The sequence below is a fragment of the Lynx canadensis genome, chromosome A2 (genome assembly GCF_007474595.2).
Source record: "Lynx canadensis isolate LIC74 chromosome A2, mLynCan4.pri.v2, whole genome shotgun sequence".
In the NCBI taxonomy this organism is placed as follows: domain Eukaryota; kingdom Metazoa; phylum Chordata; class Mammalia; order Carnivora; family Felidae; genus Lynx; species Lynx canadensis.
In genome coordinates this window covers 54720595-54734036 of record NC_044304.2, presented here as the reverse complement: position 1 = coordinate 54734036, position 13442 = coordinate 54720595, and the positions used below count along the sequence as shown (strand labels likewise).

The following is a 13442-nucleotide window of genomic DNA, read 5'->3' as shown; positions in this document are numbered from 1 at the left end:
TTTATCTCTCCCTTTGTCTTTCTCTCTAGCCCTGTCCCACTTCCCTGCCTTTTTTTCCCAGTCCTCCCCTTCTCCTGCACTCCTTTTCTGGAGAAGACCAGAAAGACTTCCTGGAGGAGGGACTGCCCATCCTCTCAGGCATTTTCCCCTTTCAGATCTCAATGTAAAGAGACAATTCTAGCAATAAAAACTGTTCAGCAGTGGAATTAACTGTCTAGCTCAGTAATGAGTTCTCTGTCAGAGAGGCAATCAAACAAGGCAGTGTGGGCATCCTTCCTGAATGTTATAAAGGTTATTTGACCTTGATTGGGGCTGGACCACATGTCCTCTGATACTGAGGTTTTCCTGGTGTTTATTATTCCACAATTCAAGGTGGTTTCAGTATATTCCATATAATTAAAACTTCAGGCCTGGGGCTCATGCAAGAGCAGGTAGATTTGAAGATAGTTTTTTGTTGTGAGAAAGATGTCTTGCATTCTTTACAATTTTAATGTTCATTAAATTTAGTTGAATTTTTAAAGTAATGAATCACAATACAGAAATTTTAGAAAACAGAGAAGATGGGGCACCTGGGTGGCTCAGTCGGTTAAGCGTCCGACTTCGGCTCAGGTCATGATCTCACAGTTCGTGGGTTCCAGCCCCACGTCAGGCTCTGTGCTGACAGCTCAGAGCCTGGAGCCTGCGTCTGATTCTGTGTCTCCCTCTCTGCCCCTCCCCACTTGTGCTCTGTCTCTCTGTCTCTTAAAAATAAATAAATATAAAAAAAATTTTTTTTAAAAGAGAAGAAAACAGAGAAGAAAAAAACCATTCCTGATCTTATACCTCTGACACAGCCACTGTTTACATTTCACTCCATTTCTTTTCAGCTTTTTCCTTTGTCCTGTTTTAGACAGCCATGTCAGGGTGGAAAGACAACTGTGTATCCCTTCTTGATGTCCTAACTCTAGGACACGAATATGTTTACATAGACACCATCTGCATCGTTTTCAGTGACTGCTTAACACCCCATGGAGTGGTTGCCTATGACTTCTTTAGACTTTGCTTTAAAACAACACAGTGCATGAACCTTTTCAAAGATGGATAACGGTAGAGCAAAGCTTTGTACTTCTTCAGAGAGGGAATTACCCAACTTTTCAGAAGAAGAGCAAAACCTAAGTTCAGGAGTGAACATGCTTGAAAGCCTCCCGCTGCACCAGGAGTTGTGGTGGGTGTTCTTTGGGCATCAGTTACCTGTGAACAGCAGGTGTGTGTTACCACCCCTGTTTTACAGGTGAGAACGCTGGGGTCTGAGATGCTGGCCTAAGGTCTTGTGCTATCTGTATGTAGGCCAGGGCTTCAAAGCTGCAGGGGACTTGTGCTCAGGCCTATCAACTGTGGGATGACAGGCCTTTGGGGTTTCAGGATTTCCACGGAGCTGTCATGAGGGCCTTGGATGAAATAGACCACGAGAGCAAGGACACATTGGCCAGGGAGGAGCTGAGGCGCGGCCTGAGTGAACTCCCAGCCATCCGAGACCTTCACCAGGGGATCCTGGAGGAGCTGAGGGAGAGGCTATTGCACTGGTGAGCTGTCCATGGTCTGCTGCCCCTACTTCTGTTGCACTGGGGGATGGGGTGTTTAACACCCCACCAAGTGAAACTGTGTCTCTGTTTGACCAATGCAGAAGCCGAGGTGCAGATGTTGGGTCCTTTGCCCAAAGTAAAATGAGTGTGGTAGGGTCAAGTTGGGACCACTACCCAGTGACATGATCAACGCTCACCAACTAACACCGTGCTGGTCACGAGGCTGAGTTCTCACTGTCCCATCTCCCTACCCGGCTGCAGGGAGGACCAGCAGAAGGTGGCCGATGTCTTCCTGGCCCGGGAGCAGGAGTTTGATCACCACGCTGCTCACATCCTGCAGTTCGACAGGTGTCTGAGTCTACTCAGTGAGAACTGCCTGCATTCCCCCCGGCTGGCAGCTGCTGTCCGTGAGTTTGAGGTGGGTCCCTTGGTCCTCTGAGAACCTGCTCTAAGGATCCAGGGGTGGGGTGGGCGTGGGAGGGCTTACTGAAAATCAGTGGGGCTTCTTGGTAGGTCTGAGGCTGAGGGTCAGAGGGGAAGCCCTAGCTGGGAGAGGAGAGGGTGACCCAGAAGGAGGGAACACTTAGGGCCTAGGACATACCCTGTTGGGCATTTGATGACAACTTCATGAGCCCCCACCTTGGTGGGAGTTTTAGTGGCCATTCTCCTGTCCCAGTAGAAAAGCACAATGCAAGCTGGGGCCACACCCATTGGAATGACCAACAGATGGTCACTAACTGGGGATACAGTTACTGAACAGGAAAAATGAGGTTTTTTTTCTTTTACTAATACTAGATGCAAAGCAGGGACTAGGAGTTGCATGTTACTGAATATAGCACTGACTGTGAGCCTGAAGGAATGAACTGTCACAGAAGGAATGAACTGATGCTAATCTGGGAGGCCTTCCTGGAGGAAGGGAACCTGGTTTTAGAGCTGGGGGAGAAGTTCAGTGTGGCCAGGAAGAGGTGTGGATGGGACAGTGTATGAGGGATGCCGTGAGCTTGGTGCCCTGAGACAGGGGTCTCTGACGGAGTTTTGTCCTCTCTGTCTCTTGGGAGCAGCAGAGTCAGCAAGGAGGTGGCCAGAACGTGAAGCACCGGCTGCTGCGGGTGGTTCAGCGCCTCTTCCAGTACCAAGTGCTCCTCACAGGTGGGCCCCACAGGAGGTCAGGGTGCACTGAGGTGATGCGGGAGGGAAGGCACCTGAGGAGGGGTACAGGTAATGGTGGCAAGCTATGTGATCACAGCCTCCCCTCCCACTGTGCCGGGAATGGGCAGGGGTGGTGATTGTTCTCAGTTCCTGGCTCCTGACCCTCCAGACCAGCTAGACTCTGCCACCATCTTCCCTTCAGTGAAGCTTTGGACCCTCTGCTGCCACCTTGGAAACCCTGTTTCAGTGGCCACCTTCTGTGTCTTCCTTCAGCCTCTCCCATCCTAAAACACATGCAGTCATACCTTCCCCTGTTCTGCATTTCCTCAGTGGGTGTCTCATTTCCCTAAATCTGTTCTTACCACCAAAGCCCTTCTTGGGGCCAAATCAGTGGACATTTTCCACCTTGGACCTACTGTGGCTATCTCTGTGGCTTTGCCACTGGTCACTTCCTGCTTCTCGAAAACCCTCCCATCCTGAGGCTTCTGTGATATACTCTCTCTGTGCCTCCCTCAGACCTCTCTGCTTACCCTTCTCCATCTGTGTTGACAATCTCCCTTCCTCTACTGTTTCATAATAAATGTCAGTGTTTCTCAGGGCTCAGTCCTAGGTCCTGTTCCCTTCCTTCCGTCTTTCCAATTACAAACTCTCCTCGGGGAATATCATCCCCTCCCTTACCTCTACCTGCCAGGAAGCACCACACCTCTGTCCAGACTCACTTACCCAGCTGCCTCCCAAATGGACAAAGTCCCTGGGCCTGGAGGACTGCTATTCCAGTAGGGGAGACAGATACCCACATGTAGAGATATGCATGTAATTCCAGGTAGGGACCAGGGCTGTAAGGAAAGTACATTAGGGCCAAGGGGCAGAGCATTTGTTCATCTGATTCAACAAATGTTTATTGAGCATCTACTGTGTCCCAGGCCCTGTGCTAGATGCTAGAGGTATAGTAGTGCATTAGACAGCCAAAACTCTGTGACACTGTGGAGTTTTTACTCTAACAAGGAAATAAAAATATGATATGTCAGTGATAAGAGCTCTGAAGAAGATAAAGGGGTTTAAGGGGATGGAGGTAAAAGTGCTCTGAATTAGATACAGCACTCAGAAAGGACCTGTCTGAGGAGGTAACACTGCACAGAGATCTCAGCAAAGTGAGGACATGAACCCTCTGAAGATCTGGAAAAAGAGACTACCAAGTAGAGGGAATAATGAGTGCAAAGGCCCTGGGGCTATTAACAGGTTTAACATGTTCCAGAAAAGAGTAAGAATGCCAGCATTGCCAGAATAAGTGAGTGACATTGGTAGGTAGCTGTAGAGAGGCCAGCCCACATAGAGCCTGTGGGTATAAATGTGTTAAAGGTTTAACACGTCACACACCGCTGTGTTGATGGTCACATATGTTCCCTCAATAGACAGCGTGCTTCTCAGAGGCAGGGTTTCACCTTGTCTGTGTCTATATGCTGAGGGCATAGCACAGTACCAGGCACACAGCAAGTGCTCAATAGTTGTTGAATGAGTGAATGGCTAGCGGTGGTAGCAGTGATGCTGATGATGGTCCAGGGGCCTGATTTTGTCCTAGTGTGGTGTTGTAGTAGGCTAGCAAGGGTGAGGGGATGCGTACCCCATTCTTCCGGCCCTTTTCTTCCAAGTCTGGAAAGCGGCGGGTGGGGGGGGGGGGTGCTCCTGCTGCAGACAGAGGGCCTGGTCTCCCTAGGGCAGACTGACCCCTGGCTCTTGTTCTACCTGCAGACTATTTAAACAACCTTTGTCCGGACTCAGCTGAGTACGATAACACACAGGGTAAGTGCAGCATGAACCTGGAGGATGGGGACACATTTCTCTTTGGCCCCTGTCCCCTAGCTCTGGACTCTCCACCAGTTCAGGCCCGGGACATATTCTCTTCCCTGGTAGCTAGATGTGCAGTGGACATGAGACCTCTGGGGCTTCTGAGGTTATTCCCTGCTCACCTCAACCACAGGGCTCCCTGGGATGGGCTGTCATCCAGTCAAAGGAGAAGAGGGTAATCAGCATTGGTGATAGGAGGTAGTGCCAGGTATAAAAAAGTCACCACAGTGTCCCTGTTTCCTCCCAATTCTATGTGACTGTCCCTGCATATGACCTGCCAGGACAGTCCCTATTTTAACATATTCAATTTATAGCCAAGGGAACTAAGGCACAAAGTGGTCAAATCACTGTAAAGGTCACTTAGGCAGTGGTAGCAAAGCTAGGGTTGAACCTATGACCTGACCCAGGTGTGAGAAAAATTGGTGCCATCCACATACAAGGCCCTGCAACTGTAGTGATCTTGGGGGGCAGTGGGGAGAGAGGGGAAGAAAGGAGGTGAGGATAGTGCTACTGAACTGGCCCTCCCCAGATGGCCCGGCTACCTTCTCTGCTTCCCTCCACAGGTGCACTGACCCTCATCTCCAAAGTCACAGACCGCGCCAATGACAGCATGGAGCAAGGGGTAAGTCTGTTTCCTGGGGTTCAGGTCTAGGACCTCCTCCAACCTGCCCCGGTCTGCCTTATGATACTCCACTTTTGGAGGTGCTGCAGGCAACCATCTGTGTCGTGGGACCTTGCAAAGAGTTCTTGGCCCCTGAGTTCTGGCCCTGACACTTACTATGTGACCTCAAGTACTGTGTGTTCCTGTCTGGGTCCGTGGTTCACCATTAGGGTAGTGAGGGGAGGCTACAGACTTGTCTGAATGTGATAAGTAATGTCCAGACTGTGGCCTGAGACCACCTGCATCAGCACCTGGAGTGCCTGGTAAGCTACAGATTCTTGATAGACCTTAGCTATTCTCAGTCAGAACATCTGGGGGTAATGTCCAGGGATGTGCATTTTTAACAAGCATTCTAGGTAAACGTTTTGCTCACAAAAGTTTGAAAACCACTCGTCCACAAGAATACGTGAGCTCTAAGTGCACGCTTGTTTCTGCCAACAAGTGACTGTTTGTTGGACACTGATCCTGTATTTACTAGTTTTCTGCCAAGGAAGGCCAACTTTATCCTACATCCCAACTCTGTTCAAGTGGCTACCTTGGTCACTTGTGTCCACATATTTTCTGTTCCACTAAGCTTTAAGTAGGCCTGAGCTTTGTGTTGAGAAGGATTCTGAGGCTGAGTCCTAGCTCGGGGAGAGAGAGTTCGGTGATCAAGTGCTGGGTTCCATGGGCAGAGGTGGGAGTAATGGTGGTACGTGCACCGAGCAGTTGCCCAGCTCTGCTGGGACAGGTACACGGAGCGTCCGCATAGTGAGTCGTCCACAGGGAGAAGAAGGGGAGGGGAGTCGCAGCTATTGGACACCTACTCTGTGCCAGACTTGTGTTGGGGGTTGGAAATACAGAGGTGAGACGTGAATCCCAGGAGGAAATCACAGCTAGTGGAGCAGTAAATATGTGGACATGATAAGCATCGTGAGGGAAAGAGAAAATGCCACATGGTTTAGCGAAGGGAGCCATCCCTCCCAACCAGGGCTGTGACAAAAGATGATATAGGAGGTGCCCCCATGGGGAGGACACACACACCTCGAAGGCAGAGGGAGGAAAGATGTGCCAGGAAGGGGCATGGAGATGGAGAAGTGTAGGTCACAGTAGAGTTCAGAGATCCACCCAGCATGGCTGGAAGATGGGAACAGGGTAGGTGAGATTGGATGAGGGTCTGGGCGAAGAGTGCGCTGAGTGTGGAGGCTGAAGCCAGCTGGCTGTGAAAATTGGTACGTCAGACATGTTGTTATCATCGGGCCCTCTGCCTTCCTGCTCCAGGGTCCGTGAGCAGCTTGCTCATGTGTGTTTTGGCATCCTGTATGTACAGTGAGATCTCCTTCAGTGTAGCCAAAGACAGAGGTGCTTTGGGGTCCCATGCCTGTCATGATATAGCAGCAGATGGGCTGGCTTCTCCGTGCTTCACTTTAGCCAGGGATGTCTCTGCTTCCAAAAAGGAAAAACTAGGTCAGGAAGGGCTGGCTGTGTCTTCCCTCCTGCGGGCAAGCTCACTGCAGCACCCTCCTGTAGGAGGGAGAGCTAGCGGTAGCAGCAGCCAGATGCCCTCCTGGCTTTCTCTAAGACTGGGGTTGGGTGCTGTGCCTGGCACAGGCTGGCCCTTGTCTCTCCAGCTGCCTGTGGACACCACACTGGGCCTGCTCTGGACTAACAGCCCCTACTGCACACTTGCTGGGATCGGGCTAGGACCCTGCCTGGGTGGTGGACAAGCAGGTCCAGATGAACCCTATCCCAAGGCAGAGCTCAGTGGCTTGAGTGGCTAAAGGGTGGGCTGGGGCTCTGCCTCTCTTTCCCCATGGTCACTCCCCGGCTCAGGCCTCAACACCTCCCAACCCTGCCATTCCATTCTTCATCTGGAAGCCAGAGTAATCCTATTAAAATATATCTGATGGTGCCATTCCCCCACTTTACAAAGCCTTCTATGTTTTCACATTGCCTCTGGTCGAATCTGGGAAGTACTTACTGGTTATGAGAACCAGGGAAGGCTTCCTGGAGGCAGGCAGCAACATTCACATGGGTTTATGCCCCCATCAAACCATTGCCCCAACTCCCCACAAAGGTAGCTAAGCTAGAGGTATGACTTCTTGAAAGAACCAGATCCCACCACCCCAAAATGGGGCCCATCTATCTACCTGACACCTGGTCTGAAATGCCACCAATAAGCTCACTAGGATACTGTACTGAGAGCCAAGTGTAACTGTAAATCCATTGAGCAGCCTGTTTACAGAAAACTGTTAGGTGATGGGAGAAGCATCAGGAAACATGACTCTAAGAGCTGAGCCCCAGGTAGTCCGTCCCCTGCTGTGATCACTTTTCGATGGAGGACAAGGAATAAATGTGAAAGGATGGGAAAGTCTTGGAAGTAGGAAAAGTCGTCCTCACCAGCTTTTCAGGAAAGGCTGTGGCAGATTCCCACATAGTGTCCTACTCACGGTGATCACAACTGCCTCTATTAGCCCAAGATTGTGCCCGACATTCTCCTCTAATCCTCAGGAGAGCTATTACCAGCCCAGTGTCACAAGCAAGGAAGCTGAGGCCTGGAGAGACAAGTGGCTTCACCCCGGATCACTCAGCTCTCGGCATGGGATTCGGGTTTGAACTTGAGCCTTTCTTGGCTACCAGGCCAGACATGCCTGCACACATCACTCACAGGTTCAGACTTGCAACTTCACACACATCTGTGCATGAAAACGCATCCAGGTGCCCATGCACACAGCACCTGCTTCTCTCTCGTGACACACATAAATGTACACATGGACCATTTTTCTCTCTTTCCCACATTTGGATTTTTCTTTTTTTGTTTGTATCAACTCAGCCATGGGAATGTCATGAAATGTAGGGGTGGAGGTTTGGAGTTGGCTCCCAGGTTTGTGAGCACAGGGAACTCCTTCAAGGTTTGGTCACAGGTAACCTCAGAGAGTACATGCACCTTGGTTCTAATTTCAGTTACTCAGACCAAGTCTCAGGGGATTCCCTAGAAGAAAATCCCACATCTGCTTGCAGGGTCCGTCTTTCGAGGCTTTTGATCAGATTTGCCATTGAGTGTCCTCTTCCCCACAGCATGAAAGTAAACTGTCTCCCCCCAGAAGAGAGTGAGGGGACATGTGCGCGTCTGGGGTCTCCAATTTGCACCATCTGGTTTTTTTTTAATGAACTTTAAAAAATTTCTTATTGAGGTACAGTATAACCATTACTATTATTATTTAATTATTTATTTTTTAAATGTTTATTTATTTTGAGAGAGAGACAGAGAGAGCGTGAACGGGGGAGGGACAGAGAGAAAGGGAGACACAGAATCTGAAGCAAACTCCAGGCTCTGAGCTGTCAGCACAGAGCCCAACGTGGGGTTTGAACCCACAAACCGTGAGATCATGACCTGAGCCAAAGTCAAACACTTAACCGACTGCACCACCCAGGCGCCCCCCATCTTAACCATCATTAACACAGTCCCTCGGCATTAAGTACATTGACGTTGTTTTGTGACCATCACCACCATCCACCTTCAGAACTCTTTCTCTCTCTCCAGTTGAAACTGTTCCCATTAAACGCTAAGCCCTCATTTCCCCTCCTCCCAGCCCCTGGTGACCAACCTTCCTACTTTCTGGACAGAGTTTATTGTTGAGAACATTTTAAACTTACAGAAAAAAAATTAAGAAAGATAATACGAAGAGCTCCCATGTATCCCACACACAGTTTCTCCTATTACTAGCATCTTTATGTTAGTCAAGTACATTAAAGACCCAGTATTGATACAGTATTATTAACTAAAGTTCATTCAGGTTTCCTTCATCTTTGCCTAATGTTTGTTCCAAGTTCCCATCCAGGATATCATATCACCTTTAGTCTTCGTGTTCCCTTAGGCTCCTCTTGACTGTGATGGTTGCTCAGATTTCCCTTGTTTTTGATGACCTTGACTAATTTGAAGAATACTGGTCCAGGTATATTGTAGAATGCCCCCTATTGGAATTTGTCTGATACTTTTCTCATAAACAGACTGGGTTCATAGATTTTGGGGAGAAAGATCATGGAAGCAAAGTACCACTTTCATGACATCGTACCAAAGGTGCATACTAGCACCATGGTTTATGAGTGTTGTTGTAGACCTTGCCCACCTGGCTGCAGGTGCGTTTATCAGGTTTCTCCATTTCTTTATTTAAACTCCATAAAGTTATCCTCTTCTCCCCTCCTAGTCCATGCTCTTTAGAAGAACGTCACTATGCACGGCCCACATTTAAGGAATGAGGAGTTATGCTTCCTCTCGTTGAGGGCAGAGCACCTACCTAAATTATGTGGAATTCTGCGTGGGAGATTTGTCTCTTCTCCCTTGTTTATTAATGTATTTACTCATTATAAATAAATAATTTATGTTATTAAGGGCTCACAGATATTTATTTTATGTTAAGGTTATAGTCTCATACCGTTTTATTTCTTTTATTTCTCAAATTGTTCCAGTTTTGGCCATTGGGAGCCCTGTCAGTTGGTTTCTCCGTACTCTCCACATATCCCCATCAATATGGATTTGGGTGGGATATTTTGGTTTGCCTATTTTTTTTTAGCACTTTCATTATTTACTTATTTTTTTTTTAGCACTTTCCTACTTTCTGTCACTATAAAAATCTCCAGACTCATCTTGTGTATTTCCTGCCTTAGCCTTAGAATCAGCCATTTCTGCAAGGAGTCCTGGTTCCTTCAGTTGGATTAATGGTATTAGAAACCAAGGTCTGGTCACCAAGTAGGCTATCATTTCTTTCAGGTCCTCTTACTTACAGAGCAAAGAATTATATGTGTATATAGTAACCTGTGTGTATACTCATGTCTATAGATATTTCTGTACACGACCATCTGTATCTATATTAAGGTAAATATGTATCCCTACTGATAGCTCCAATTCTTTTTTTTTTTAATGTTTATTTATTTTTGAGAGAGTGCAAGTGGGGGAGGGGAAGAAAGAAGGGGACAGAAGATCCAAAGTGGGCTCTTTACTGACAGGCTGACAGCAGCAAGCCTGATGTTGGAGCTCAAACTCACTAACTGCAAAGATCATGACCTGAGCTGAAGTCAGACAGTCAACCGACTGAGCCACCCAAGTGCCCCTGATAGCTCCAATTCTGATCACTTCTATGTGGATCATTCCAGTCTCCTCCCTTGGCTTATCTATAAATTTCCACTCTAGCAGTGAGATACCTGGGTCCCACCATCCATCACCCATTTACTTAATTGGTCAGTTTACCTTCATTCTTGAAAGTTATTTTCCTGGGAAAAATATCTGGATTGACCAGTTTTTTTTTCCTTTTTACTATTTTAAAGATATCACTCTTATAGCCTATATAATTTCTGATAAGGAATCCACTGTAATGTTTATATTTATCCGTTTTACATAGTGTGTCCCTTTTTTCTGGCTGCCTTCAAGATCTTCTCTTTACAACTGACTTTTAGAAGTTTGACTATGATGTCTTAGTATGTGTGTTTTTAAGGGGCTGTGGATGGTATTTGTCTTGTGATTCTCAGGCTTCCTGGATCTGTTGTCATTGATTAATTTTGGAAAATTGTGTTAGATGCTCTGTTCTTTCCCCCCACCCCCTGCATTCTTTTTTCTCTTTGTGTTTCAGTTTGGTTAATCTCAACCTTCATACCTCCAAGTTCAGTCTTTCCTCAGCTCTGATCAGTTTGCTGCAAAGCCTGTCAAGGGAATTCTTCATTTCTGATATCACGTTTTTTGTTTTTAACATTTCCATTTGATTCTCTTGTATAGTCTTCATCCCTGCTGAAATTCTCCATCTGTTCATGCATGCTGCCTACCTTTCGCACTAGCTCCTTTAACATATTGATCGTAATTACTCTGAAGTCCCTGTCTGGTGGTTCTAACATTTGTGTCACCTCTAATAAGAGGTGGTTTTGTTGAATGCTTTATTTCCTGAAAATGAGTTTGGGTACTTCCTCGTGTTTTGTGTTTCTTATAATGTTCGATTGGATGCCAGGTATTATGTGTTGGAAGAATTGTAGAGACTGAGGGAAATAGTATCTACCCCAGAAGTGGGAGTGCCTCTTTTCTGATCTTGCCATTCATGTAGGGGGTGGGAGCTGAGTCAGTCCAGTCAACTAGGTGAGTTGGGTTTGGGTTTTGTTGTTGCTTGTGTCACCTTCAGAGCCCCACAGACTTCACACTCCTCCAGAAGAGGGCTGCTATTACCTGATACTGTTTGTGGGGCCTGAGATACTGGAGAGTTTTTCTTATTGTCCTTGTCTCCACCCTCAGCTTTTAGCAATCCCTGCACCACAGAAGAGGCCTCTCTCCATGCTCTTGTCCCTTCTCAGAGGTAGACCGCTGTTTCCTGTTACTCAGTGCTTGGCTTATAAGTGTCTGCTCTCCTGGACAAGCCTCAGTCCCAAGCAGGGCCTGCAAGCCAGGCCTCCTCTGCTTTCCGGCACCTCCTCTGCACGGTAGCCACACATGCTGCCTTGTAGCCATGGCAGGTCTTGGGCAGGTTTCTGCCTAGTATTACTGCACAATCCTGGGCCCAGTGGGTACTTTCCCTCTTCTTGGGGAAGACAGCTCTTGCTTCTGCCCTTTCCCCAGAAGCGGTGAGTGGCATTTTGCTTGTCCTCTGGGAGTGGGTTACTCGGCCTCTCCCAGGGACTGAGGGTTTTGCACCAGAGAGGGGCCTGGGGAAGTTGGCAGGGTTTTATGCCAGCCCGCCCCCCCCCCCCAGTGGCAACCTGCATGCCTTCACCACCAAGGCTCCCTGCCCTGCCCCTAGTGTTCCTTGTGAGCACCTGGTGGGAGCTTTGAGAGAAGAGCTTGCAAGTGACTGCATTTTTCCTGTGTCTGGGGCTCTGTTATTCTAAACTATCCCATCAGCCCCCACCCAACCTTTCAGAATCCATTAACATTTTAGCTGCTTTCTTCTCATCCTCCTTTATGCTGGCCACCTCCTCCTCCTGTGTGTTGCAGCAATTCATGTGTCTCATGTCTCTGAAGGGGCTTCTCAGTCTTTGGGATTCGGTTCAGTTGGTTGCCTTTTACTTCAGCCTCCAATAGGTGTGAGAAGAGTTGTGATTCTGTACGTTATCTTTTTCTATTAGAGAAAAGGTGGGGGCACTGTTGCCTTGCAATTTCCCTACACACAGTTGTCACCTTATTAGTTGACTTAAGACCCTGACCCCGCATAAGGTTCAGGGGACACCTACCTCATGGGTTAAGTACTTGTTATTTCTAGCATAATGGGGTACTGTGCAGAGGGAGGGTAGGTATGTCACTGCATACTGTGGATAGCCCAGTGAGGGACCAACAAGGAGTTCCCAGGCACACATATTTTTCTTCAAAGAACACAGATCTGTTTCTTCCCCAGGTGGAAGATTTTCTTGATTACTTTCCCTCAGAGGCCCCCCCTGGGCTGCAATCCCAGAGAGAGTCTGGCCTTGGGCATCTGACCCCTCTGGATTAGTGATGGCTAGATGCTCCAGGCCTTTCAGGGGACACAGATCGAGAGGAGGAGCCATGGCCTAGCGATGAATATGGATATCAGCACAACAAGGGCAAGTGACTGTCCCCATGGCACACAGAAGATGGTGGTGTCAGATCGCAGGCCCAGAGGGACTAGCCTGAGTATGGGCAGTCCACATGTCTGGTACCCTGCAGGGCCAGGCTCAGATCCCAGTCCTGCCACTGACAGGAGGTCAGATTTAGGGCAAGGCCCTCCAGAACTCTGTTTTCCTCCTTTGAGGTAGAAGCAATGCCACTTCTAATAGAGGGGATAAGACTCCTTAAAGGGGTCCTGACCATCTCCCCATTGCCCTGCTTCCTCCCACAGGAAAACCTGCAGAAGCTGGTCCACATTGAGCACAGTGTTCGAGGCCAAGGGGATCTCCTCCAGCCAGGAAGGGTGAGTGCCACTGCCGCCATGGGCAGGGACAGAGGGCGGCCTGGTAGGCAGGCGGGTGAGGCTCTGATAAGACCCATTGTTCAGCTGGGCTGGTCCCAGACAGGCCTGGCTGCAGGTGCTGTTTACCCGAGGAGGGGGAGGGGGAAGGGCAGGGGGAGGGTTCTGCTGGGCTCACAAGGCCCAGGGGCTGCCTCCCCTGGGGTTTTCCACTTTCCGGACCTTTAAAGAAACAGTACCATTTGGGTTCATGTCCCTGTGGTTCTTTTCACCTCTAAGAAGAAGAGACACCAAGTATTTTTAGTTTAGCCCAGCATTGCTAGAAAATCGGAAAACCATCTCCCAAAA

At 48.5% G+C, this 13442-nt stretch overlaps 1 protein-coding gene across 2 annotated transcripts in view; it reads left to right on the top strand.

The window, feature by feature from the left end:
- Nucleotides 1-13442, top strand: part of FGD5 (FYVE, RhoGEF and PH domain containing 5) — a 120959-nt gene that overhangs the window by 87229 nt on the left and 20288 nt on the right. The window contains exons 6-11 of one of the 2 annotated variants that reach the window (XM_030307468.1): nucleotides 1402-1562; nucleotides 1824-1980; nucleotides 2627-2711; nucleotides 4461-4511; nucleotides 5120-5178; nucleotides 13026-13097. In XM_030307468.1, the coding sequence (XP_030163328.1) occupies nucleotides 1402-1562; nucleotides 1824-1980; nucleotides 2627-2711; nucleotides 4461-4511; nucleotides 5120-5178; nucleotides 13026-13097 (585 nt within the window). Of the gene's footprint in view, nucleotides 1-1401; nucleotides 1563-1823; nucleotides 1981-2623; nucleotides 2712-4460; nucleotides 4512-5119; nucleotides 5179-13025; nucleotides 13098-13442 lie in introns of both variants that reach the window. The other variant, XM_030307467.1, reaches the window with a different exon arrangement.